Genomic DNA, 25339 nt, shown 5'->3' with positions numbered 1-25339 from the left:
CTCCTTTGAACAAAATTACGGCAAACGCATTAGAAAACGACACGTTAAAGCAAATAAAAAAATGGCGAAGCTTGCAATAAGTCGCGCTAGGCTTGAACCATAGCGAAACTGGAGGAATTCTTTTTATGTAAACACCGAAGGACACACCACCACGCATTACTAATAGGTTTGAAATTGTTTATTTAGAAGTTCCCTCGTCGCTTCCCACCGTGGTAGTGGAAGTCATCGACATATATCCACCTATTTCGTCCTCTTCCTCATGCATGACTGGCGGGTCAGGATCGTTTCGTCCGCAGGCTTTCACATTTCTCCGAAAGCGAAAGCGTCAGCACGTGCTAGAACCGGCCGCAACCAGCATCGCGAGCTGTGCGTCAGTAGCGCGAGCTGTCTTGTCCCTCTTGTCCCCCCCCCCCCCCCCCCCCTCCTGAGGCTCCCACGCACGTCAACCGTTTTCTTGGCATTTTTGCGAGCGCCACGCGCAAGTCTGGACGACGCCGGGCGCTCCTCACGCGGACTCAAGATCGGGGTAAACGGTGGGAGTAACTATAACACATGACGCTGCCACATTACGGCCAGCAACAACAGCTCCGCTCTTAAAAAGGTTTAGAACCTTAAAGGGGAGAGATGCATAACGCTGGCGCGAGGCTCAACTGGCCTGCCGCAATATGAACTGTGGGCTGCCTCAGTTGCGATGGCGCCGACGAACGTCAGTACAGAAAACACGGCGCTGTTCTTGCGCTTGAAAATTTTTAAAGACCGAAGCTTTTAAGACTGTTGCGACGTTGTCATCCAACCGCTGACAACCCGTTGCTGCATACGGGAAGGCGTACCCGAGCCGAGCTCCGTCGCCTCGGTCATGCGCGTAGTAGCGTGGTGAAGCGAGCGGCCAGCCAATGTTGCAGCCTTGAAGAAGACCAGAAGCCGAAGGCAAACTTAACTTGTTTACTTCATGGCGAGAGATGGCCCGAAGCCAGACAAGAGCAATGCCCCGACGGGCGAGCTTACAGTACAGGACTCGAGCAGAGTGACAGCAGACAACATTAATTCACTGCTCAAACAGGAATGAACTACAGCGCTTGGGGGGGGGGGGGGTCTTATTTATACCCAAAGCGCTAACGGTCAAACAAGCGTTCCCTCTATATTGTGCACACGACACGAACGGCACAGACACACACAACGCTCTTTCCAGAGTTCGTGAGCGGTCGGTAGTAGCGGCGCACGCTGAGTCCGAGAGAGGGGAGAGAGGAGGTCCCCGCAGCCGCTTCCGCATCCTTCGGACAAGTTGAAGCATGCCTCGTCTGCCAACGTCGAGGTTTGAATCGCGCCGATAGCGAGGCGCCAGCGATCCAGACGTGTAGCAGCTTTTTTGGATCCGTCGGCTGCAAGCGTGAGTCACCGACAGGGAGGCCTGCTCGAAAGGCGCACGTACTGGAGGCTTCGCCACACAGCAGAGGAGTGTTGCACAAAGCCCAGCGGCGGGCTGATTCGTAACAAGACCAAACCGTAATTTTTCGTGTCCACAGTTAAAAAAATACCACGAAATTGCTGAGCGCACGCACATGAGCGCGGGCCTCGCGGTGAACCCCCGGCAGTTAACAAACCAAGAAAATACCTATAGCACTCGTGTGTGCGTGCCTCGCGACGACTTCCCAGAGTCCCCTGCACACGTTTGTCAAGCCAAGCATACCCACTTAGGGAGATTTGCAAAACTCCCCCCCCCCCCCTTAAAAAAAAATCTCCAGCGGTAGCAGTAATCTTGGCAACACTTGCTCGGAACGAGAAAGGCACGTTATAGCGTACGCCCCTTCAAGGTCACTTAAAAAAATGAAGGAAGCTCACACCTATGGAGTAAAAATCTTTGCGGCAGCGAAGGAGAAGCAAATCGGCTGCAACGTGGACTTAAACCTACGTGATAGTCGTGAAAATTGCGTACAGCTTCGCTACCTTCAAGTCTTACGCGTTAGTGTGAGCTTCTTTCATTTTTATTTTATCGAGAAAGTCACATCGATGCTTCTTATACAAAATAACTTCTAATTAACTGGTGCAATGGGTTTTAGCTTCGAATTATATCGAACGATCTCTTCCATTGGATTGCGCGTAAAACTTCCGGGGCCAGCACATCGCTTCAAATTAACCGAAAATTCTAATAGCGAATTATCGAAAGCCGAATGTATTTCTAAAGTTATTGTTACGAAGAAATGTGATGATTGCGCAATCGGCTAGACGTCGGCTTCATAACGCGAGGGACCCAGGTTTGATTCCGATCACGGGAAGCGTTTCTTTCTTGTGCCATTACCATCATCATGGACCCTCCCATTGTGTAAAGTTGGTTTCCAGCTGTGCATTTTGGTTACGGCACCACCATCAGTGAGACCAAGAAAGTTTGCTTTAAAACTACCCAATGACTTCTCCCATAGACACCGCAATTCGCTAGAGCGCAACATGGCGTCTTTGCATCCTTTGTAAATAAAAAAAAAATGTGTGTTACCACCCCCTACCACGGTGCGGAGTGCCAAGAAGAGACAGCAGCAGGGCAAGCACGAATTTATCCCTAGGTGTCCGAGTCCTTCGCCTTTCAGCCTCGGGCGACGCGCTAAAGTCGTCGTTTGCATACTCAATGACAACCTGGCCAACCGCCCCACCTCGCGGGACAATCCCCGGAGCCACTATCCTGCAACGCCATGTCAGGGATTGCCCGGGTCTCAGGGATCACAATAAATGTCTCCACTTTAATGTATATGGACTGCACCATGATACCTTTACATTGGAGCCCTGCTGTGCTTCGTCCGAAAGGAGAACCTAATTTATCTCGTTTAAATTCTCCACGTTACGCCCTCGCGCCCCTGGTGGGAATAGCGAAAATCCCCCCTCCTGCCTCCAATAAGAATACGCCGCAAGGGACCTGCCACTTACGCGACCCCAAACCTTTAGATTGCTTCATCGCTAAAGGAAGCGATGATTGCTTCTATCAGCGCAAACTTTACATTCGCAGTAGCTCTTCGAATCGCCTCGTTACCGGGTGTAACAACGTTGCAACTGGTCCCAAAATTCAATCCCTTAATTTACCACTGAAGGGCATGTTTGTAAGTGCAACGACGATACAAGTACCAACGCTCAGGGTGCCTCAATGACACGTAACCGCAAGGTAATTAGCTTGATCGAGTATAGTGGTAGCGCGCCAATCCCCAGCCCTGGGGCGACGTCGCGCAAATGTGCCAGCGAGTGAACGCTATACGAAGCATAAGCGAGTGCACGAATACACTATACACAATCGCAGTATCCGAAGCATGCGCTGCAAACGAAAAAATCCAAACTTTGTTAACATATTTATTATTTTTCACTATTTTAAGTTTGTGTAACCATAAAAATTGGGGCAGCTTCGTAGTACTGCGAAGCTGCCGAAGGACAGGTGTTACTCGACCAAATCCCCAAGGTGGAGTAGATTTCTGCGAAGGAAAGTTTGACATCCACCTCAATGCAGCCATACTCCCCAGGATGTCCCCTAGATCTGGTCAATTAACACCTGTCCATCACTTCGAGTTGTTGATCAATTTGCTCTCGCACTACAAACGACTAGATTGATTGATTGTGGGGGTTTAACGCGCTGACGCAACGCAGGCGATGAGGCGCGGTACAAACGACTAGCCTCCTGGTTAGCTCAGTTGGCAGAGCGACTGCTCCGGTTAAGCAGTGGTCCCGGGTTTGAATCCTGGACCAGGACGAATTTTTCTTCAACTGCGAAGTTTCCGAGGAAGCTGTATAGCTTTCCTTTGTAGCTGTATGGCTGCATTAAGGCGGACGTCAAACTTTCTTCCGCAGGTGTTTCACACTACAACCACAGTGAATGCAGTAACCTATACAAAAAAGGCAGTGCTAATACAACGATACTGCCTTCATTGTCCCCAAGGAAGTTTTGGCAGATCAGCATTGAAATGAATTGGTGAAGTGATCAAAGCTATAGTTATATTTTAGTTACAGCCACCTTCCAATATCTTCCCCATGGTAAATTACAATGTACAACTTGGTGCCACATCAAGTTTACAAATCCCACAAAGGTATAAAGCCTTCCAACCTTGGTTAATTTGATTATCTGTTCAATTAAACCAAATTGTAGCGGTCCCATCAGGATAGAATTAATGAGGTCAGCTGTATGAACTTTTGTTCACAAGACGCAATTGCGGGATGCTGTTCTCGTTGGACAGGTAAGTCCAATTCATTACTAAAAAAAAAGTAAATCGTACCTCAACCAACGATCGAAAACTTTAGGTAAATTAGCACGACAAATTTTACATCGCACACAAAGTGAGATTAGATCCAGCACGGGGGGTGGACGGTTGAGTGGTGCGAGGTATATGTCCAGAGGGTGGAGACTAAGAGGTTTGAGGCTCGAAGGCAGCATGCATCGCATATTTTAATTGTACTTTTGCACTAATCCAGAAACTTGTTCCCCTTGATGCTGGTTATTCAACATAATTTGGTAATGCAGATTGTAATATTCAGATTAAAAGTGACAAAGGTTTACACTGGGCCAAACAATAATACTTAGTTCTGAAAACTTGACTATTTCTTGCAAATTACATCGCTAGGATCAAAATAGACAAAGACGGAGGTGCAAATAATGTGCACAGAAAAGGAGATTCAGATTTTCATCCGGAATATTTTTTTTCTCCACATTTTCTTACTGTTCTCCTACAACTTAGCCAATTCATTGCAGAACACACAGCCCCATCTCTGGCAACTTTGGCATGCATACTATGAAAGTGCCACCTTTATTTGTAAAAAATATCTTTATGCGAGCATACAAGATAACACCCCCACTACCTGCTGCCAGTAGTGACATAGCCTTATTTTTAATGTGAACACGTGAAATGACCCATCGATCAACAAAGCTAGTGTAAGCAGTGGAAGCAACTAACAGTCGTTAAACCCATGTGAGCGCAAAGCATTCCATAGTGCGTCCATCGCATTAATAAAACATCGAACGTGCCCAACAGGCACCAGCAAGACAGATCGCTCTACACAGCATGAGAACTTCCAGTAATATCGTCTGAATAATTCAGGCCCACAGCCAAATTGCTAATATAGAAATTTAGAAAGATTACCTGCCGCAATTTAATTTCAGCGCAAAACTTGGGGAAGCACTCAGTGGCGTTCAGTCAGCCATTAATGCTTTCACATTTTGCAGGTGTCATCAAATTTTTGTTCACAAAAGACATAATTACCACACACACAATTCTTTAGGCAAGCACTGCATATCAAATAGTTACGACCGCAGTGGTTCCACAAAAAGTGCTTGGAAAAACTTGATGCGCCATGCTTGTATAATAAAGAAAGAAACGGCTACGGTAGCAGGTCAGCTTCATGTTCAATCCACAGAAAATAAGCATGCAAACAAAGCCCACACAAAACAAGGTCTGAATCTCCCACCTGCATTTTTTTCCCTAAACGTCCTACCTGTGACATACAGTGTGCTTCAAAAATTTGCTCCATTTACTTCGTGCCACCATTTCCGCATCGAATAAGTTTTGGGCTCCTACTTCTGGCACACTTGACAGAACATGCCTTTTTTTTCTTTCAAAAAAGGTTGACGGTAATAGTTCATCCATTCATCAAGGTGTCAAACACACTCTACTCCCACCAATGACGCTCGCAGTACGTCTATTATTAGTTGCACTCCCTAAAATAGACCAACACCACTAAAAGCCTGTGCAACACTCCAAATGCGGCACAACAATAACAACAGTAACAAACTATTAGCATTCTTGTGCACCTATGTACCCAAAGAGAGTCCCTTCGACCAGCTTGCCATAGAAACCCAACATCTGTATATTCAACATGATATAATAATATAAATTAAAACTCTGAGATAAGCTCATCATATAAATTAGATGGCTGCCAGAACCAGAAACAATTCCTGCTCTGAACACCAAATGTTAACTGAAACCATCCCTCCATTTACTTGTAAACTTTATGATAGCAGCTTGAGTTGGAAGCCATGGACAACCCGAAATTGGGCCAGAACCCATGAGGTACGTCCAGTACACACAAAGCCACCCTGCCCAGTGGGCTTGGGTGATCTTCCAGAGTCAGTGGCGGGTGACCCGGGTGGCCAGGGTGTAACCGAGGAGAACGAGCGCCACCACGCTGGCGATCACGTAGCACATGAGGCGGCGGTTGGACTTGTTGGACTTGAGCATCTTGTTTACCCGACCCATGCTGCCGGCAAGAATTCCCTGGGATCCGTCGAAGTCCCAGCTCTGAAAGAACAGGCATGCAATTGCACAAGGTGAAACGATGTGCAAGATTACCACTGCTACTACAAGCCACTCACACCCTACGTGCATGCACTCCACACAACAAATACCGTATTTATTCGAATATAGTATAAGGCGAGGTTTTTTTTCAAAATCTATAGTCTCAAAGTCATACCCCACCTTACATTGAATACAAAGCTGAGTGTGTGTGAGGGTGTGTATATATATACATACATTTGATGGGTCATTTCGTTGGGTGATTTCATAAATATATATATATCTTTATGTCTTTCGAAATTCTTTATGTTTCAATGACCTACCACATTCTCCCCCTTGCTTTCCGAGGTTTTCTTGACTGCCAACCTTTATTTCTGTCTTAATTCAATGAGCCCCTCATTTCCCATTCTGATTCGCTATATATATATATATATATATATATATATATATATATATATATATATATATATATATATATAGACAGAAGATAAGGGTTGGCAGTCAAGAAAACCTCGGAAAGCAAAGGGGGATCCCCGGCGGGCATTTTTTCACCACTTTCTTCTCGACTCAAAAAATTCTTCATCTCTTTCTATAACCCACCACAACCTCCCCTTTGCTTTCGGAGGTTTTCTTGACTGCCAACCCTTATCTTCTGTCTTATTTCGCGGAGCCCCTCATTTCTATTTCTATTATATATATATATATATATATATATATATATATATATATATATATATATATATATATATATATATATATATATATATATATATATATATATATATATATATATATATATATATATATATATATATATATATATATATATATATATATATATATATATATATATATATATATATATATATATATATATATATATATATATATATATATATATATATATATATATATATATATATATATATATATATATATATATATATATATATATATATATATATATATATATATATATATATATATATATATATATATATATATATATATATATATATATATATATATATATATATATATATATATATATATATATATATATATATATATATATATATATATATATATATATATATATATATATATATATAAAAACTCACACAGAGTGCGAAAAAAATAAGGTTAGTAGAGACAGAGACAAACGAGAAAGACGTAGAAAATAAAAATAAGTTTACTGACGTTTCAGGGAGAGCACTCCCTTTCTTCAGAGTACGAAGAAAGGGAGTCCTCTCCCTGAAACGTCAGTAAACTTATTTTTATTTTCTACGTCTTTCTTGTTTGTCTCTGTCTCTACTAACCTTATATATATATATATATATATATATATATATGGCGATTTCTTTTACTCTCCAAACCACACTCTCTCCTTATAATTGTGACCGCCTTATAATCGAATAAATACGGTACATATTTCCTTTTATATCGCAACTTTGCACTCTCATGGCATTCTTGAAGCAAGGTAGCACCTAGGGCATTATTACGGTGCAAGACAGAAATTGCAGATTTTTGTGCTGTTGTTGCGAAATTTAAGGCCCAGCTGAAATACTTGCAGCTCCGAGACAAAAACTTCAAATTTTGGGGGGTTTTACGTGCAGACACTACACCCGGGCTGTGAGGCATGCCGTAGTGGAGGGCTCCGGATTAATTTTTAACCCCCTGGGGATCTTGAACACGCACCGAAATCTCAACACACCCCCGTTGTCACTGTTTGCCTCCATCTAAAAAGCAACCACTGTGGCCAAGATCAAACCTGCGTCCTGGGTCTCGACAGCACAAGGTCCTAGCCACTGAGCCACCGCGGCGGGTGTAGCTGCAAGACATTGAATGGGGTGCACCCAATGTTGGCCGCAGCTCGGCATGCCAAAGGAGATCTTCGTTGTGTTATCTCAATCCCGACAAATGCAAAACTGTCACAATGATTGATTGATTGTGGGTTTAACGTGCCGACGCAACGCAGGTGATGAGGCGCGCTGTAGTGGAGAACTCCGGATTAATTTCGACCACCTGGGGATCTTTAATGTGCGCCGAAATCTCGTACACACGGGCGTTTTTGCTCTTCGCCTCCATCAGAAACGCGGCCGCCGTGGCCAAAAATTGAACCCGCGACCTCGTGTTCAGCAGTGCAACGCCTTAGCCACTGAGCCACTGCGGCGGGTGAAACTGTCACAAGTGCTCACATGCAGCAAGCTTTGCTCCAACTGAACGCACTACTCACCAGTCCCCCAAGCAGGCGGTTATGCTCTTTGGTCTCCACTTCAATGTCATAGGCAAGCTAGAAACAAACATATAGAGAGAGAAAAAAAAAAAGGATGAGCTCGCAAGCACCCAGGATCTACTGCCACAAAGAAAATAGCAATGTGGTAAGGCAGCCTGTGCCCCCCACAAAAAATGATAAATAAAATAAAATAAAATAAAATAAAAATGCCGCAGCTCGCACTAGTGGTACAAGGCTGGAGAAGAAGCAGAGCTGGTGGCCGCTCTCCCTTTGTCGGAGACCCGGATGTTGCACCTCACATTTCTTTGCGAACTTGTCGCTGAAAGGTCTCCATGAATGGCAGGTGCGGATTGTTTTGTCTGCATTCTTTCACATCTCTCCCAAAGTGGACCACGCTAGCCCATGCGGCAAACGGCTTCGCGAACTAGGCGTCTGTGCTCCACATTCAGGCACGAACGCACATGAACTGGCGAGTAGAAGAGCTCGCGACAGATCACAGCACGAATGCTGGGCAGAGTGTTCTCGAAGGTCGAGCCAGCCGACGCCAGGCACTCTTCGTGGGGCCCACACTCACGTGAGTTCAGTATTGTTTTTTGGTATTTCTTTCTGGTAACGCTATACAGCTAAACTAAAAGCTTAAAGAGCCCTGCTGCTAAAAATTTGGCCACCTTTGCAATTGAGATGCAGAGACCGAGGAAACAGCGGAGCTGGTGGTCGTCACTAGCTTTAACTTTGCTTTTCTTTGGCCTGCCCCTTTCTTAACAGAAAGATGGTTTACAAAGCGATGCTTTCTCCATGCAAACCGAGTCAAATCAAAGTCTACAATCCACCCTCTTAAATAAAGTCCAAACTCCAAACTGCAAAAGTCCGAAGTCAAAGTCCACTTCAACTCAGCCAAAGTCCAAAGCCAAAGCCCACGCTACGAACCCAAAGGAAATGCCGTGCATGCCGAATGATAGCGCAATCGGATAGATGCCGGTTTCATAGTGCGAGGGACTCCCAAAGGAAACGTTGTGAGCCCCTCTTTCTTGCATAATTATTGCAAACACTCTGCGGCTTTGTTAGTATTACAACGTGACTGGTTTACACCTCCTCGCAAAACATGCTGACTCTTGGCTTGCAAAATGCCTGAACGCGAGTATTTTTCTGCATGCGTAAAGTTGCTCTATTGTTCTATGAAACCTCCGCAATTGCCTGCTGTGGGCCCTGTGTCTATTTCTGTAAATAAAGTTGTTGTTACAAAAAAAAAAAAAAAAAAAGGCGATGACAGTGAAATTGGATAGACGCCGGTTTCATAACTTGAGGGATGCAGGTTGGATTCCGACCACGGGAAGTGTTTTTTTCTTGAGGCGTGTGCTCCCAGCAGCTGGTCGAGGGCTCCTTGCCACTTTTCCCCACACTTCTTGTCCTCGCAATTTCCCTCCTCACTTTGTCAAACGGACTTTTCTGTTAACAGTCCACATAAACAGAAGAAAGCTTAAACAGCTCCGATGTTAAAAAGCAGGTCCATAAAAAAATTGGCCGCGTATCTGCTCCTTTCGTTGAAAATGTCGACGAAAGACGATAGTCGACTAGCGTCCATGCCAAGTAAATGCCTCCCTTCTCTTTCCCGCTCACCTCTCATGCTGTTTCTCTTCCGTCGCGCTCCTCCCAAGATAACAAGCTAGAGGTTTCCTCAAGTCAATTTAAATTTACCACGTTCCAATGCTCCAACTCGGGTGCCTCGATGCCAGCGCTGCCGTATGCCGGAGACGTGCGTGAATCGAGGCATCCTACTACAACGCTTATAGAACCACGTCGCCTGCCGTTTGATTTTCGACGGTTTTCTGCAGTTGATGTAGTATTTCATTTGCTATCGCAAAAACCAAGCATCTGTGAATTTTTTAATAAACAAACACTGCAAACATCACTCATGTATTGATTTTCTGCCTTATATTTGTGTAATTTGTGTTCTTCAACAATGTTGACAAGTATGAACACTGACATCGGACTTAGACACTTTGATTTGGCTGTGGGTATGCAAGACTATTGCGCAGTTTCTGTTTCACTTTGGCTGAGGGACTGAATCGAGTCACAGACAGACAGTGAGACATATAGACAGATCAAAGTTTTTGCGTTTAAGTAGCCCAAGAAAGACTACCGTCTTTAGGTCACAGATATCCACCCCAAGGTGACACGACCTACAGCAGTTGTTATACAGGTATGAGCTTGTGGTCGTACTCCAAGGACAATACTCCATGTGGTGCGTCCTAAAGTTGCCACTTTGAAACGATAAGAAAAAAGGGTGTGGGCATGTGCCATACGCGTTTATGTGGGCACTTGCCAAGGACCCATTTCAAAAGCAGAGGGCTTATCTGTCCTTATAACTCCGGCCCAGTTCTCTGATGCACTTCACCTCTCAATTCGTTCATTACTCATGTAATTTGCCTCCTATCTGCTTCATGCCAGGTATGCTTCATTTTTTTTTTGTTAAGTAATGGCTTAACAAAACATGGATGAAAATTTTTTGGAGATTCCCCCACAGACATCTGTTCGAATGCGTGACACAATGCTCATCGGCACCTATGCATGAGCCATACCAGGAAATTGTAAAATGCCCATTAACAACAGTTCCCAGGCCCTCGAAAGCAAACATTTGTGGAGAAGAGTCCCAGAAGAGAATACTCACACTGACAATGCACCCTAGGGAGTTTCAAGATTTTTTTTTTTTTTAAAAGCAGAGCACTTTAGGGGCTCGCCTGTTCGTCGTAGCTCACTCGCTGGACCCAAGTAGAGCCACACGGCGTTCTGTCGTCGCAGCATAACCTAGAGGCTTCGAAAGCCAAGCGGTTTATATAGTCATAAGCGTTTGAAACTAGTGGATCGGTGGCGCTTGTCATACATCTCCCCGTTGTTTAGTGCTAAGAAAACTGTAGGTACATTTGAGGCAAAATGTACATAATTAACCGGCAGCGGCCATGTTCATTTAGGTAGGAATGCTCATTGGGTTGGTTTTTACGATAGTAAGCGAAAAAAAGTGGCAGTGCAATGCCGGCACGTGCGGGAGGAAAACCAAGCACAAAGAGAACAGAACTCCGGCTGGCGCAGTTTCAGGCAGGGGGCGCGCGAGCACTTCGAAGGTGGGAAATTTGAATTGCATCGAGTGGTAGCAGTGAGCGGATAACGGCGCCACAGCCCATTATGGCGAATCACTGCTCTGCACTTCCGACAGCTTTCACATTGAGTGGAACGGCTTGTTTTTCAGCAGCGCATGCTCCCTAATACAGGTCTTTATCTTTTCCACGCATCACCCCAACCATTATGCTGACTTGACACAGAAATACAAGAAGCAATGCAGGGCCGAACTGACTGCTGTTTCTGCCTTTACAATTTCCTCCTCGAGCAAGCTTATAACCAAATACTGATGAATGCGTTGTGTGACGACAGAGTCTCAAAGTTTGCCAGGAGGCAGCAGCAGAGGGGGAAGTCGCAATAACTGCGGTGCTCTTACACTCTTGAGATGAGATACTTGGCTGGACAGATGGTCGGCCAGGCGCCGATTTTCCATTTCGAGTCGTTCTTCCTCCATTGCTCTGAAAGTTGACGGAAACACACGGTTGGCCACCAATCAGAGACTCGTTCATGGCAGTTACAGGGTGCTTTGAACCAATTTGCTGTAGAACACTCCTGCTAATTTGCTCCTAACATGTAAGGTTTAAGAGGGGTAAACCAAAGGCAGCCAGGAAGTCCTTGCGCCCATAATTTTCAGTTGTTACTATAACTGCTTCACTCGGAAAAGGAAACGAGACATTTTCAGCTTGATCATTTGTTTTTTGTGAGTAAACTTTGCTAGCAGGCAGGATGACAGAAAATAAATGTATTCGCGCTTCTGCATGCATGAAAAACTTACTTGGGTTAAAAAGGTTACTATCCGTTATCAAAACCCACTGCCCTTTCTTTGCCCATAATAGATATGTTTCTCGGCAAACTGTGCAGAAAAATTTTCAGTGATAAATGACCTGGCCTTTTTCCCTCCATCGTCATAGCGCTTACACTAAAGGAAGCTATAAAACACAGCCTCATTTGTATTATGATAGTTAAAATGAGAATGACAAACCCATGTTCCAATGTACCCATTTTCTTTTTTGCCAATTTACGTATTTTTGGACAAACCTGCCTTGAAAAGTGCCCTCTTTTTTTTCAACAGCCTGCCTGTACGATGTGGTTACAGTGGCTATGACTACGTGGCTGCAGGTCAGCCCAGCAAATTTCAAAAGGTTGCATGCGTGTATATTGAAAATACATCTGCACATTAACCACTTGAGTAATAGCCTCTAAACAAATTAACAATATAACGAAAAAGACTTGGATGCCACAAATTACATTGCAAACAACAAACACTGTTTCCTTTATAGAATTAGAAATGAGGTAGAACTAGTACTACAGTGAACTAAAATGTAACACAAGTTAACCTATACCTCATAGATGAACTCCTTCACACTCCTTTGAGGGCTATACGTTACTATTTTTTTTGTCACAGTGTCCTATATACAACTAGCCAGACTAAAGCATAAAGTACTGCTTTACTCTGCAACTCAACAGCGGGTGCTGTGGAACTGCTACAGAAACTTATACCAGAATACCAATCTTTTAAAGGACACTGGATGAGGCTAAAACAAGTTTGCTTCATTTCACTATTACTCTCACAGATTTTTCTCTGCAGTTTGGTTTGGCTGCTATGGAAGGGTCTGTTAAAACAGTAGTTCAAATTTCGTTGTTGCTGTGACTTTATTGTCATCAAGATGCATACAGCACTGATGGTTTATGGCACCACGAACTTTTCCCACCAAGGCAACCTAGATACTTTTTTTTTTTTCCACACCGGTGATAGAACTTTACTTTCACAACGCTAACTCTCCAATGTCGGCAGGCGTCCAATAAATGGCTGGCACACATTTTCTACTGCGTCTATCACAGAAGCGCTTACAAGCCTTCAAATGCAAGCAATGCAGATTTTCCCAGTCACACTACAAGCTTCAACAAAGAACGAAGTCAGCTTAGATGAACGTTTGATGAAGCAAGCCCTGTCCGTGGTTGGAACTTCGAAAGTGCCTCACCAATATGCATAGACTACATGTCGTAACAGCACAATTTTGCCCAAAGATCACAATGCAAGCACCGGTCCATGCATGCACTTTCGTGCCGCTTGCCAGCACCAAGGTAGTCACCATTTCATTTCTGTGCACGTGATCAATTTTTTTTTCAGATGCTACCGAAGGGTTCCAGGCACGCGCCCTTGGTTAAAGCGTTTCACACACACTAGTTCACAGAGAAGTCGTGGCGAACTTTGGGACGAAACAGGAAGCAGTTTAGGATGCGTCACCGTGCACCGAGAAGGGATTTGGTAGCATAGGCTCGCAGGCCTTCGCGTTCTTGTACGGGCGCTCCTTGTGGCCGCGGCAGTTGGCGCAGTCGTCCGCCTCACTGTCCGACGAGCTCTCGCCGAAGTCGCGCCGCTTTTCGAAGATGCAGCAGCACTTGGACTTGCGCTTGTTCATGTTCTCGTTGTCGATTGTGTCCGCGGCCCAAGCGACGTGACGTCTCGGCTCGGGCCGAGCGCCGTCTCCGGTGTCCACGCAATCTTCGGTGGCGACGACCGTGCTGGCAGAGGCTGGTATGCGTTGCCTCCGTCGCTCGACGTGTCCGCTGCAGTGCTCGCACTCGTCGGCCTCGCTGTCGGAAGAGCTCTCGCCAAATTCGTGCGGCTTGACGTAGACACAGCAGCACTTGGACTTGCGTCGGTTGAGGTCTTCGTTGTCGACGGTCCCTGCAGTCCAGGCGACGTGACGCTCCTTCGCAGGTTTCTTTAGCTTTAGCACGACGCGGCCGCTCTCGGGCTCCGGGGACTCGACCGTCGAGCCGTCCTGAACTCGAGTTCGAGAAATGGTGGCCATCTCCGACGAATCGCTCCTGCGAAAGACTTCCTCCCAATCAGGTTTGAACAAACTCCGAGCAGTCCTACCTCAATTTTTCGCTTCCGCGTCACACCGAGACGCAGTTGCTCCGTTCAGGCCTGACGGTAAAATAGCGATGCATGAAATGGATGTTTACCGGGTTTTGGGTCAAGGCCTGCCAACGTTCTGTTCCAGCGTTAGAGGCGCCTGGTGGGTCTGTCCGCTTGCCTACGGTTGTTGAGCGTTCCAGTACGCGGCGTCGGCTAATAATTTAAACGTATACGCAAGCGTTGAGTCATAGGGGCTCACCGCGACGACGCACGTACATCGCTCGCCATTTTGCACTGGCCGGCTGATGGCAGAGGCGATGGGACTGCAGCTCGCGCGACGCTACAACGAAAACAAAAGAAGAACCACTTAAAAATTGCGGCGTCCGCGCGTCGCATTCGTAGGTAGCACTGTGACCCATTTGTAAAGTTTAATTATTCTAGGGCAGTTTAACATTGGTTTTAACTGTAGTTTCGTCGCGTCCCTTATAAGAAAAAAAGCAATGTATTAGCAATCTCCTGCCGCAAGAATTTTGTTAAAGCGATGAGTATTAGCTGAGAAATCGTAAATCAAGAACGCCCGCGCAGCTCCCCTGCCGTGGTTTGAACCGTGGCGACACCGACCGGAGCGGGCGGAAACTATAATGGCAAACTGTTCGCATGGCGACGCAGTGAAACATCCCCCTCGCGAGGGGCACGATCAAATGCAGAGCATTTCCGGGGGCGCACGACGTCAAGTAGTTTGCGTTACGTTAATGTTGTTGCACTTGTGGCAACTGCTGACGAGAGAGCGCTCGTCAGCAGTAATTTGAATGAGTCAAGGATATAAGGCGCGTTCGTAGCCTCCCATTCTGTGTCGGCTTTGTGGCGCAGTGGGTAGAGCACCATGTACATTGCGTTCCGCCCGCAGGGTCGAGGGATCGAAACCAGGTGCCGAATAGTATTTTTTTTTATATAGTGTAGGGGGAGGGGTGCGGACTTTGACTACGGACGCCTACGGACGTCAACGCGGGTGACATCGCGAGTTACTGAAATGCTCTGCATTTAAAATAACTCATCGCCGCCCGCTGGACCGACATTTCAAACTCGTTCAAACCGCGTTATGCATGATACAGACATTCCTGAGAATTATTCACTAGTGCGGACGCATTCTTTCAAGCCGCTTTGCCATACACCGAGCTCGTCCAAGTCGGCCTCGCTGCTATGCACAAATTCATTGTTAGGAAGATGTTTTACCAGGGGCACCATGGGCAAAGAAAGGCACCTAGCTCCTTTAGGTCGGCTCCTCTTAATTGCGTCCTCGATAAGCACGCACCGGTGTTGCCCCCAAAACCGGCGCGGTGCGCAGTGCCCCACGACGGTGTGCACCGGTGCGGAGCGTTGATTGAAGATAAACGGAGCGGCTCTACCCAAGCGCCATCTCTTAAGCTAAGAAAGCAACTCATAAAAACGTTCACAAGTGCAGCGCTATTAGAAAGTGATATTTATTGAAGGCCAATGATTATATGTACGCACAATCCATATCCGTCACACATGCACGACAACGTAGTACCTCCACCGCTTCCACTAAACAGCTGCTTCTCATCTTCGTTTGAGTCAAAATGCGAGTGCCTGTTTTGTTCTGCCCTTCCGCTACAGCAAAGCAAGTAGGTCTTAATGGTCTAGGAACTCCAGTGACAGTTCATGATAATTCAATCGAACGAAACGAATGCCAATCCCCAACTGGCTGGCAATGCATGCAGCCTTCTTTGAAGTACATGAAGTTCGCGTCCTCATTTACAATCTCTGGCCGTTGTTACCACCCATTCGGAGCCCGTCGCATCCCAATGAATTGCCCGTTGTCCGATAAATTCGCAAGCAAGTCATCCTTGTCAGCAACAATATACAGCTCCTTCCGCCTAAACACGAGTGCGTCGATGCGCCGTCGCTGCAGCAGACGGCGGAGAAAGCCGCTTCCCCGGCGTCGTTCTTGGGATTGCACCATGCCGCCCCGTCGACTCTCTCGGTGCGTGGCGGTGCAACCAAAAATTGCCCCGCCGGCCGCGACGGTGCGCCCCAGTTTATTGAGGACAGAAGGTGCACACTGGTGCGGTTTATCGAGGATGAGAAGGTGCACCGGTGCGCACCAGTGCGGTTTATTGAAGACCCTATAATATTCACAATCGCATACCTAGCGCATCGTGTCACGCGTTTTTAAGGCGAAAGCCTTAAGTACCCCATTGTTTGAAAAGGTGCTGCCGTTGTTTTTGTCCGGTTGAGCTTATATCACAATAAGTTCCCCCAGAACTCGCCCCTCGCGTGAATGACAAACCTTTTCGGCTCTGACACAGCAGCCAGGCACCGTAGGTGGGGCAATCTGGCCATAGCAGACAACATGGCTTGCGGATGAAGTATCAACATGTAGGGTGTGGTGGATCCTTACTCGTTCATAATGATCAGAGGTTTTCGGGTGCTTTCAACATCTAAGAAATTTTTTGGAGAGGGCTAAGCCTATTGATAAGGAGAGCAAGCGCCAAGCACAGGCACAGCGTAGTGGCTGGGGAAGGGATAGCACGAAGCCCAGGTGGGCGGAGCCAAGGAGAGGAGCAGTCGGCCGATTAGAGAGCGCATCTGGTTCGGAGGAGTACGCATACATAGACGAGTGCGCTTGACGGTCCTTTCACGGATGCTCAGTAAATGGATAGAGTAGCGTGCTCTCGTACTCTCCGGAAGAAGCTGCCCGTTGGGAGCGCCAGAGAGCTGGCGCAAGAACGGGTGCAAATGGGAATTGATCTGCCTTCTTTGAGAAGTTCTCTGAAGTAAGCTTAGCCTCGCAGTTAGGGGATCCCAGGCAGCTCCACGTTAACATCAGCGTTCGCCACGTCAAAGGCCAACTACACTCAATATTTCAACCTCTTGAAAACGTCATTAATGTATACTCTGCCTAAAAAGACTGCAAGATACAAAATATGGCAGCTGAAATATGCACATCCACCGCGCAAACGACCATCAAAAATCGGAGATTTTGAAACCGAAATTAAGAGGAGTGCGGCCATTACGGCCAGGCTGAAGTGACGCTCTAGCCGGCCCAGCCGGTCATTGAGCGGCCGCATGCTGCCAGCCGGCCGGAGTGAACCTGTGCGCCCAGCGAAGCTCGACTGGTTTACCTGGCTGGCCGTAGATAAAGCGCAGGGCTGGCCGCAATGTCACTTCCGCTTCATGGCTGTTTGCTTAATCCGCCGGCAGGTGCTGTGCCGGCTGTGACGGAGCTATTTTAAATGCTTCCAATTAACAATGCATTTCACAAAGAACAGAACTCCCGCTAGCGCAGTTTCAGGCCGGGGGAGCGCGAGCACTGCGAAGGCGGGAAATTTGAATTTCATTCGGTGGCAGCAGTGAGCAGATAACGGCGCCATAGCCCATTATGGCGAATTACTGCTCTGCACTTCCCACAGGTTTCACATTGAGTGGAACGCCTTAATTTTTTAAACAAGCACACCAGGCAGCAAGAACTTGGAGAAAAGCACCAACTTTATTGACGTGAAAAATAAAGGGAAACAGAATGCTGATTGATTGACCAGCTGCTGTTGTAAATGCCATACACTCAGACACTTCCCGCAAACAGTAAAGAGTGGCCCTAAAACGACAACAGTAACTGCGCATATCACAGCAGCAGCAGCAAAAAAGAAAAAGGACAATGCTGTTGTGTCACTGCAGTATTCACACAACATACATGAACATAACATAAAATTGAAAAGCAAATTTTTGGATGTGTGTGTAGAAAACTACAGCGGTGAAATGATGTCACATCAAAACTATTCTGTACAGACAAACGTCACTGCCACAATTAACAACTGTTGGTGCTGACGAAATCTTTGTTTATTACCAGAATGCTCATTAAAGGGGCCATGCAGACAAAACCAAAGTTTGGTTCATTCGAAAGATTGCCTCGTTAGAATCATACTGACACCACTTTTAAATTGTAAACTTCGCTCAAATAAGTTACATAATTAGGAAAAAAGGGAATGGCCATGCCACCCACTAGCTCATTTCCCGCAACAGAACCTATGATGTCATATGTGCCAGCTCCGTGATTGGCTGAAGCCGACAAAAACAAGCGCAAATCAGGCACGGCTTATAGGCTTGCCGAACAAGCTATTAGCGCTTAAATGTCAGGCACATTCTTTTTATAGCAGTAAGAGTTGTGGGGTGAACAATTAAAGCTATGAACGAACACGTAAACACCGAAGCAGTCAGTGGGGCACTTTGCCGGCCGACAGCTAACACAGCTGCCGGACACGCCGGACTTGTCTGAAACAACACTGACCAACTGATACAAGTGGCACGGTCACTTATGTCACCATGTTTGTCGAGTCATGGCTTAAGTTTCAGGAAACGATTAGTATGAACCGTAATAAAAATACAGCAAGTGTATAAGCCCGGCCAGAAGCAAAGTGCAAACACTGGCACTTCAGCAGTATGCAGCGCTATAAACAAGATAACAAAACAGGCGCTTGTGAGATGGGAGCAGCCCTGGTCAGCAGGCTTTATTTAGTTTTAATTGTCGACGTTACGAAAACATGATTTAGCGGGCGAATTAAAATTTTGACTTGAAATATTTAATTTCTCAGTGAATGAAGCATCGTTTGCTGCCGAAGAAGCACTTAGGGCCCTATAAAACACTAAATCTTTCGAATAAAACGAACTTGTATTTTGTCTGCATGGCCACTTTAAGGTACACTAATATATACTGTTACCTTAATAATGCTCAACATCTTTTTGTTAGGAACAAGGTTTATTTGCCTAATTTTTCACAGTAAAGAAAAAATTCGAAGCCAGATGACTTGCTCATTATGCGAGGGACATCCACTTAAAAAAAAAAAACGAAAAAATGGAGTTCTTTTTTTGTAAAAGCTCATCTGCATTTAAAAACATGCTTCTAATGGACATTACGTGAGTGAGTGGGCGATTGTAAGCATCCAGTTAGATCAGTAAAACAGTAAGTCCCGGTTTTATGACACAACCAGAACCGTGAAGTTGCTATAATACAACCATAAATAAGGTATAAAAAAATGGAACTTGCAAATTTGGGCAATTTTTTATGCTGCAATGTTAAGCTACTTTGCCAAAGCTAAAAAAAAATGTCAGATGTTTCGTTTTGAAGGTTTCGGACTGTACTAAAAATAACAAAACTGCAGAATCCCTGCAACCTAGATGACTAATTCTTATGAAAGCAAAAGATTTGGTAGCTAGTTCAGCCCAATTTGTATATTATACAAATTGGGCTGAAAATAAATACACGATCGCGGAACAACAGACAAGCTTTTAAGTAGCTTATCATGTCTCGATGTTACTTAATAAACACTGGGTACGCAAATGTTGGCTATATTCCAAGGTGTCGGCGACACACTATCGAGTATCAATATTTGAACTGACTTTCACTTCTGCATCTAGCATCGACATCAAAAATACAATTTTCAAAAACGTACACCATCTGTCTTAAAGATACTGTTTTGAAGTCTCGTGCTACAATCAATGTGGAAATACTTCAATTGTTGCAAAAAAGAGCTAGGTGAAATTTTTCGTGCGTCAAACATAGTCACATTAGCACAATGCGAATTCAACAAAACGCACATATTTTTTAATACCAGCTGCAAAGACAGTCACGAGGCCTAAAAAAAAAATGCCGTAAAGTTTGATCATTGTGGCTTGCAATTATGACATACATGTATTTTTTCTTTCTGATGCAGTATATGAATTTGCAGAGTATGGTAAACTGTTTTGAACTGTGCAACAGTACGACCCACATTATAAAGTGATGAGTGTGGTGGTATGCATAAATGCTTCCGCTGTACAAATCACTTCTTGTTCACGAAAAATAAAAAATAAAAATAAAAATAACTGAAAGCTACGTTTTTTTTCTGCATGAGTGATGAGTGATAATCGTGTTAACGATAGCTACCCAGTAAAAGAATAATGAATAGAACTAACCTGTATTACCCAAATTATGATTACCAGGTCTCGTGATAGGTCGACACGAAGGCAAGGGGACGTTTCCTGTTACATGCCGGTTTGCCGTAAACCCAACAGCTGTTCTCATTCTTCTCTCCAGCTCCTTCTATTCCAACACACACGCATTTGACGTCAAAAACAAACCAGCACGCATACGACTAGCGTTCAAATCTAAATCGCGGTCAACAGTCTATCAAAGAGGCACTCATTGCAAGCAGCTTACAACCTGAAAGGTTGTGCCATATGTGAACCTACTATACTATGTCCTACATCCGTACAAAATGCGTAGCTGGCTACCTGAGACCAAACAACGCAATATAAACACTCAGATGGCACCACCGGTACACAACTACAAAACTCTTACAAACAGCCTTTCCTAGCTTAGCACCGTACCACCAAAAAAAAAAAAGGCCACTAAGTACCGGTATGGTTCATATACAACTACGCAGCTGGTACTTGGTACCGCCACTTCACAGACGTGCTGGCAGTACCACTACCTCCAACAACAAAAGGGCTAGGAAACAAAAAATGCTGCAAGCCAACTTGAAGCAGAACAATGATGATGATGATGATGATGATGAAAACTCAATGAGCATAAAATGTTTCGCGTGGGAGCTCTAGGAATGTATGTTGACAAAAGGTGCAGTCCTAACCATTGGCATAAAAGCCACTTTCACGGCTAAAAACAACCTTTCGTGGCAAAAAAAAGAAAAGAAGGGCTTTGCCAAAATAGCAAGGTAAAAGGAAAGTGAGGTTCGACAACAAAACATGAATGTAAAAGGGTGCAACAAATGTAAACAAGTGGCATGGTGGGTTCTCGTAAACCAAACAAACAATCACGTCCACAGGACTATCCGCCTAATGTGCTTTCAGTGTCTTTCCTCAAGGCACTCCCACTCTTGCAACTTCCACAGGTGGGAATCTACATGAGGAGCAATTATCTCACAGAGAAAACTCCATAAACATTCCTGATAACCTTTGGGACTCAGTGTTAATCTCAGATACGCTGCTCCAATAGCATGTACGCTATGAGGCCAATGGCCTCTTGGGTAGCGCACGCAGGCAAGCCTGCGGCGTCAGTTGCACTTGCAGCAAGGTGCGAGAAAGGAATCTTTGGATTAGAGCGAGCCAATAATAGCGCTCACATTCTCAATGTTCCAGGCATGCGGCCAATAGGCAAACTAGGGAGGTTCAAACCACAAACCTGGACGTAAGTAAGGGAACGATTGCGGCCATCAGTGGTGACGAAACAAGCAGGAAAGTTCTGATTTGGACAAGGTAAACTTCAATTCTTACAGCACAAGTGTGCCTCGTAGGCACTGAAAGTTTTTGGGCCACCCAAGCGACGATTTGAAATACTAATCTCTCGCTGACACAGTAGGCCAGAAACTTGCATGCATGTAGTATATAGTGATTGTTTTCACAGCGTATAGATATCCGAATTTTTGGGCTTCTCCTGCAGTGCCCTGGGGAACATTTCAGAGGGCTCAATCTGCATAGCCACCCAATCAAAAAATAGCAAATAAGATGCCTACTTTTAGGTTTTCTATTTTTAACACGAGATGTTCTTTGGCTAGCTGTTGAAGATCATGTAGTCACAAAATTTGACGACCAAAAAAGCAAACCGTGGAAAAAGGTTTGCAAGTGGATAGAAAGAAAGAAAGAAAAAAAAAACAACTGTAAAGACTCCTCAGTTGATCAGACCAGATCGCTCAGAGTGAACATTTCACACACACATAGAACACAATTAGCAATTTGGTGCACACTTCTGAAAAACGCAGCTTCAGGTTATCTGTAGTGCAACCAAAGCATGTTCATTCCTTAAAAAGTGAAGTCAGAGCAGCATAAAACCACTGCATGATCACTTTGGTGAAGAAAAAAAAATAGTGAAGTGCACTAGGTTAGCCGATATTGCCCAATCGCACTCCCCACTGGAAACAACTGTTTTGAACCATAATTCCGCTACACTTTGCAGTGTAGCATATAGCCACAAGCAGGTATTTTTCAAAAGAAATGTGCTGCTTGCTACATCTAAACTTGCCACAGGAAACATCTGTCAACAATTTCACCGGCAGTCTAACACACAGACTGGGAGAGTACGAAACTGTTTTTCTCCAAAAATGTTCCAAAGAAAAACACAATACAAGACAACAGATCTAACAATTCAGAGATCCAAACCATTGTGGGCTGCTATACACTGCAGCCTTAAAACAAACAAACAAAAAAATTACAACCACAAAGGTGATGTCATCCTCTTTCAAGATGACTTTGACCGTGACAGTACCGACCTCACAGACTTTGACATGAAGCAAAACCTTGTAAGCGGGCTTGTCTCAAATACCCAATACTAAGACTTCCAAGACACAGTTTGGAGATTCCAGGCCTGATCAGCACCACATGCTTCAACCAACTCTGCACAGTCAAAACATGCGGTTACGTACATGCACCTACACTTAGTTCAGCTATGTGAACTGTTTGTTATCAGAAAATTAAGTGTAATAAACCCCCAACTTGCAAGCGATGTTCATTTTTATGGCAACATGTTGCAACATTAGAATGCTGATCCGTCAACAAAGCAAGCTTGCAACGTGTCTCGTTTGTACCTAGTAAACTGTAGCCTCACAAAGTTCCGCTGAAAGACCCAAACTGAGGAACATTCAACCATGCACTAACAGACAGAAGGCTCAACAACCACAGCTCCACTGAATTTGTAGAAACGTCCTCTTGAGGTCGTGACCTCTGAACAAGCGCAACTCGATTCGTGACCTCTGGGTTAGGATCTCAACGTCCTCGACGCTGTGCCATTGTGGAGGGTAGGCCTATACCGTATTTTCGCGCATATAACCCGCCCCTGCATATAACCCGCATCCCCATTTTCCGTCGGCGGATAAAAAAGAATATATCCCCGTGTATTGCCTGCATATTTTATACATAAAAGGACGGACCAAAGCTACTACTCGAGCAACATTACACATTTGTTTATGCAAAATAACTTACCTAGCTGACTAGGTAACTAGAAGACTTGCCGCATACATTTTTTTAAAGGTTGGTATGTTGTTGAGTGTTGTGTGCAAAATAAGCACTGCCAATGGGATAACAGTGGCTTAGTTGCTATTACTGCTGTAGGGGCATCACGGCCCAACGTGCATTGCGGTGAAGCTGCATCAAAGGAAATACCCCGCGTATAATCCGCACCTCTACTTCGCCCCTGAAATTTTCGCATTTTTGGCGCGGGTTATACGAGCGAAAATACGGTACTGAGGCCCAAACATGCGACATCATCTGCATATTAAAGGAGGAACCACCTACAGACACCTGTGAACACTAGGCTTCAAGCCGTTTGAGCTAGTTTTCACCTGCGTCTACCTGTCGGCCATCCCTGTCGAAACTTGCCAAAGCAGAAAATAATAAAAGGGAACACATATCACCCGCTTGTCTCGCCGCAATACTCGATGATGCCTCGCACTTGCCGTGCTTCTCCCTAGTTCGAAAAAGAGGGAGGGTAGAGGCACGCTGCTGGCCGAGCTTGATTGGTGGAGGTTATCACAGGTGGGGGAAGCAGCTCCTCACAGCTTGGGCTGCCTCAGACAATGTCCGTCTCCCGGATCCATTCTGGAAGCTCGATGAGTTCCTGGCCTCTTGACAAGGGACCTGCATGCACAGGGGAACCATCGAGCGATGTTGTGATTCAAAATGCGTATTCGTATTCCCTACTTTCACTCTTATTGAGTGTAAAATGAGGCTCTCGTACGGTACGCAGCGTTGAAATTGAAATCACCACAGGAAACGATTATGCAAGTTATACTTTATGCGTCATAGCCTCACGCCTTTTACGAGAGGTTTCCAAACCCAACGCATTCTCCTTACATCGTAGTTTAATCTATAAAGGATAGGCGCAACCGATGGAGTAAGAATGATTTTGACACAAGAGGGATTCGCTTGCAAAGTTGAGATATTTCTATGCACATTGGGCTTCCTTCCACTGCGTCATTGTCAGGCAGAGAAGTCAACTTAACAGAGACATGGCTTAAAACAATTTTTTTAAAATTTTTACATAAACTTTTTGAACTTCTGTCCTGCTGTTTTTTTAATCAGTAAGTTAGTTCTCGAGATAATAAGAGGTAATTAGTCATTTTTGGAGGAACAATAGACACTGCAGTGTTAGTCATAAAACCGCAATGTTTAATTTTCCAATACTATGAACCCTGGTGAATGCAATAAGAGAAGGGGTTTTTTGATGCATCGCTTGGAACTAATTTTACAGCCCATTAAACATTGGTGTTTGAAAATGGGTGTTCAAAATGGTTCCTTGCCACTGGTGCCACCAAAGTTTAATGAGCTTTAAAATTAGTTCCAAGCGGTGCATCAAAAAACCCTTTCTCTTATTGCATTCACCAGGGTTGATAGTATCGGTACATATAAAGATTACAGTTTATGACTAACACTGTTTTCTCTGTTGTTCCTCAAGAAATGACTACTTACCTCTAATTACCTTGGGAACTAACTGACTGACTCAAAAAATAATGACATATTTGAAATCAGTGGGTAAAATGAGCAGCAAGACTGAGGACCTTCAAAGAGTTTACTTAAAAATTAAAAGGAATTGTTTTAAGTGCAGTGTGAAATCTACAAGCAATGAGAAGAAGCTGGAAGAACGTGATGTTTTTGCTGCAAGGCAAACGTTTGCTTTCAATCTAGTCCTAAACAAAGCTCCCACAACCTGGTGAAAAAAAAAAAAAAAAAAGGGGGGTGGGGGGGTGGGGGGCAGAGAACACACGGCGAAGAGGGTCCAATGAAGACTGAGCATTTTGTTGGCCATGAAAATCCCTCTGTGAGCTGCCGTCTGAGAACTGCTGCCTTGAAAATCATCCGCAGTGAACA

The 25339-nt window shown here is 44.9% G+C and overlaps 3 protein-coding genes across 6 annotated transcripts in view; all 3 read right to left on the bottom strand.

Annotated features, from left to right (window-relative positions):
• LOC144163186 (BET1-like protein) overlaps positions 1-14820 on the bottom strand; it is a 441394-nt gene extending 426574 nt beyond the window's left edge. The window contains exons 1-4 of one of the 2 annotated variants that reach the window (XR_013320856.1): positions 14578-14820; positions 11978-12059; positions 8488-8544; positions 5967-6257 (exon numbers count right to left, since the gene is read on the bottom strand). Coding sequence is in view for 1 of the 2 variants with exons in the window: in XM_077694017.1 (XP_077550143.1) it covers positions 6087-6257; positions 8488-8544; positions 11978-12055 (306 nt within the window). In the remaining variant the exon portion in view is untranslated. Of the gene's footprint in view, positions 1-3307; positions 6258-8487; positions 8545-11977; positions 12060-14577 lie in introns of those variants that run through there. The other variant, XM_077694017.1, reaches the window with a different exon arrangement.
• LOC144163185 (uncharacterized) lies at positions 13236-14578 on the bottom strand. The gene has a single exon (XM_077694016.1). It carries the CDS (start codon positions 14418-14420, stop codon positions 13836-13838), a length of 585 nt encoding a protein of 194 aa, XP_077550142.1. The 5' UTR covers positions 14421-14578; the 3' UTR covers positions 13236-13835.
• A 3139-nt stretch (positions 14821-17959) lies between the features above and the next one.
• The window catches only part of LOC144163171 (phospholipid-transporting ATPase ABCA1-like), a 149673-nt gene continuing 142293 nt past the window's right edge, over positions 17960-25339 (bottom strand). For all 3 annotated transcript variants that reach the window (XM_077693995.1, XM_077693993.1, XM_077693994.1), the window contains one exon: positions 17960-24109. In XM_077693995.1, coding sequence (XP_077550121.1) covers positions 24042-24109 — 68 coding nt within the window. In that variant the 3' untranslated portion in view covers positions 17960-24041. The remainder of the gene's footprint in view (positions 24110-25339) is intronic.

This window comes from Haemaphysalis longicornis, unplaced genomic scaffold (assembly GCF_048455015.1).
Source record: "Haemaphysalis longicornis isolate Haplotype H1 unplaced genomic scaffold, Haemaphysalis longicornis Haplotype H1 scaffold_12, whole genome shotgun sequence".
Lineage (NCBI taxonomy): Eukaryota > Metazoa > Arthropoda > Arachnida > Ixodida > Ixodidae > Haemaphysalis > Haemaphysalis longicornis.
The sequence above is the reverse complement of the archived record's forward strand: the minus strand, read 5'-3'. Positions and strand labels throughout refer to the sequence as shown.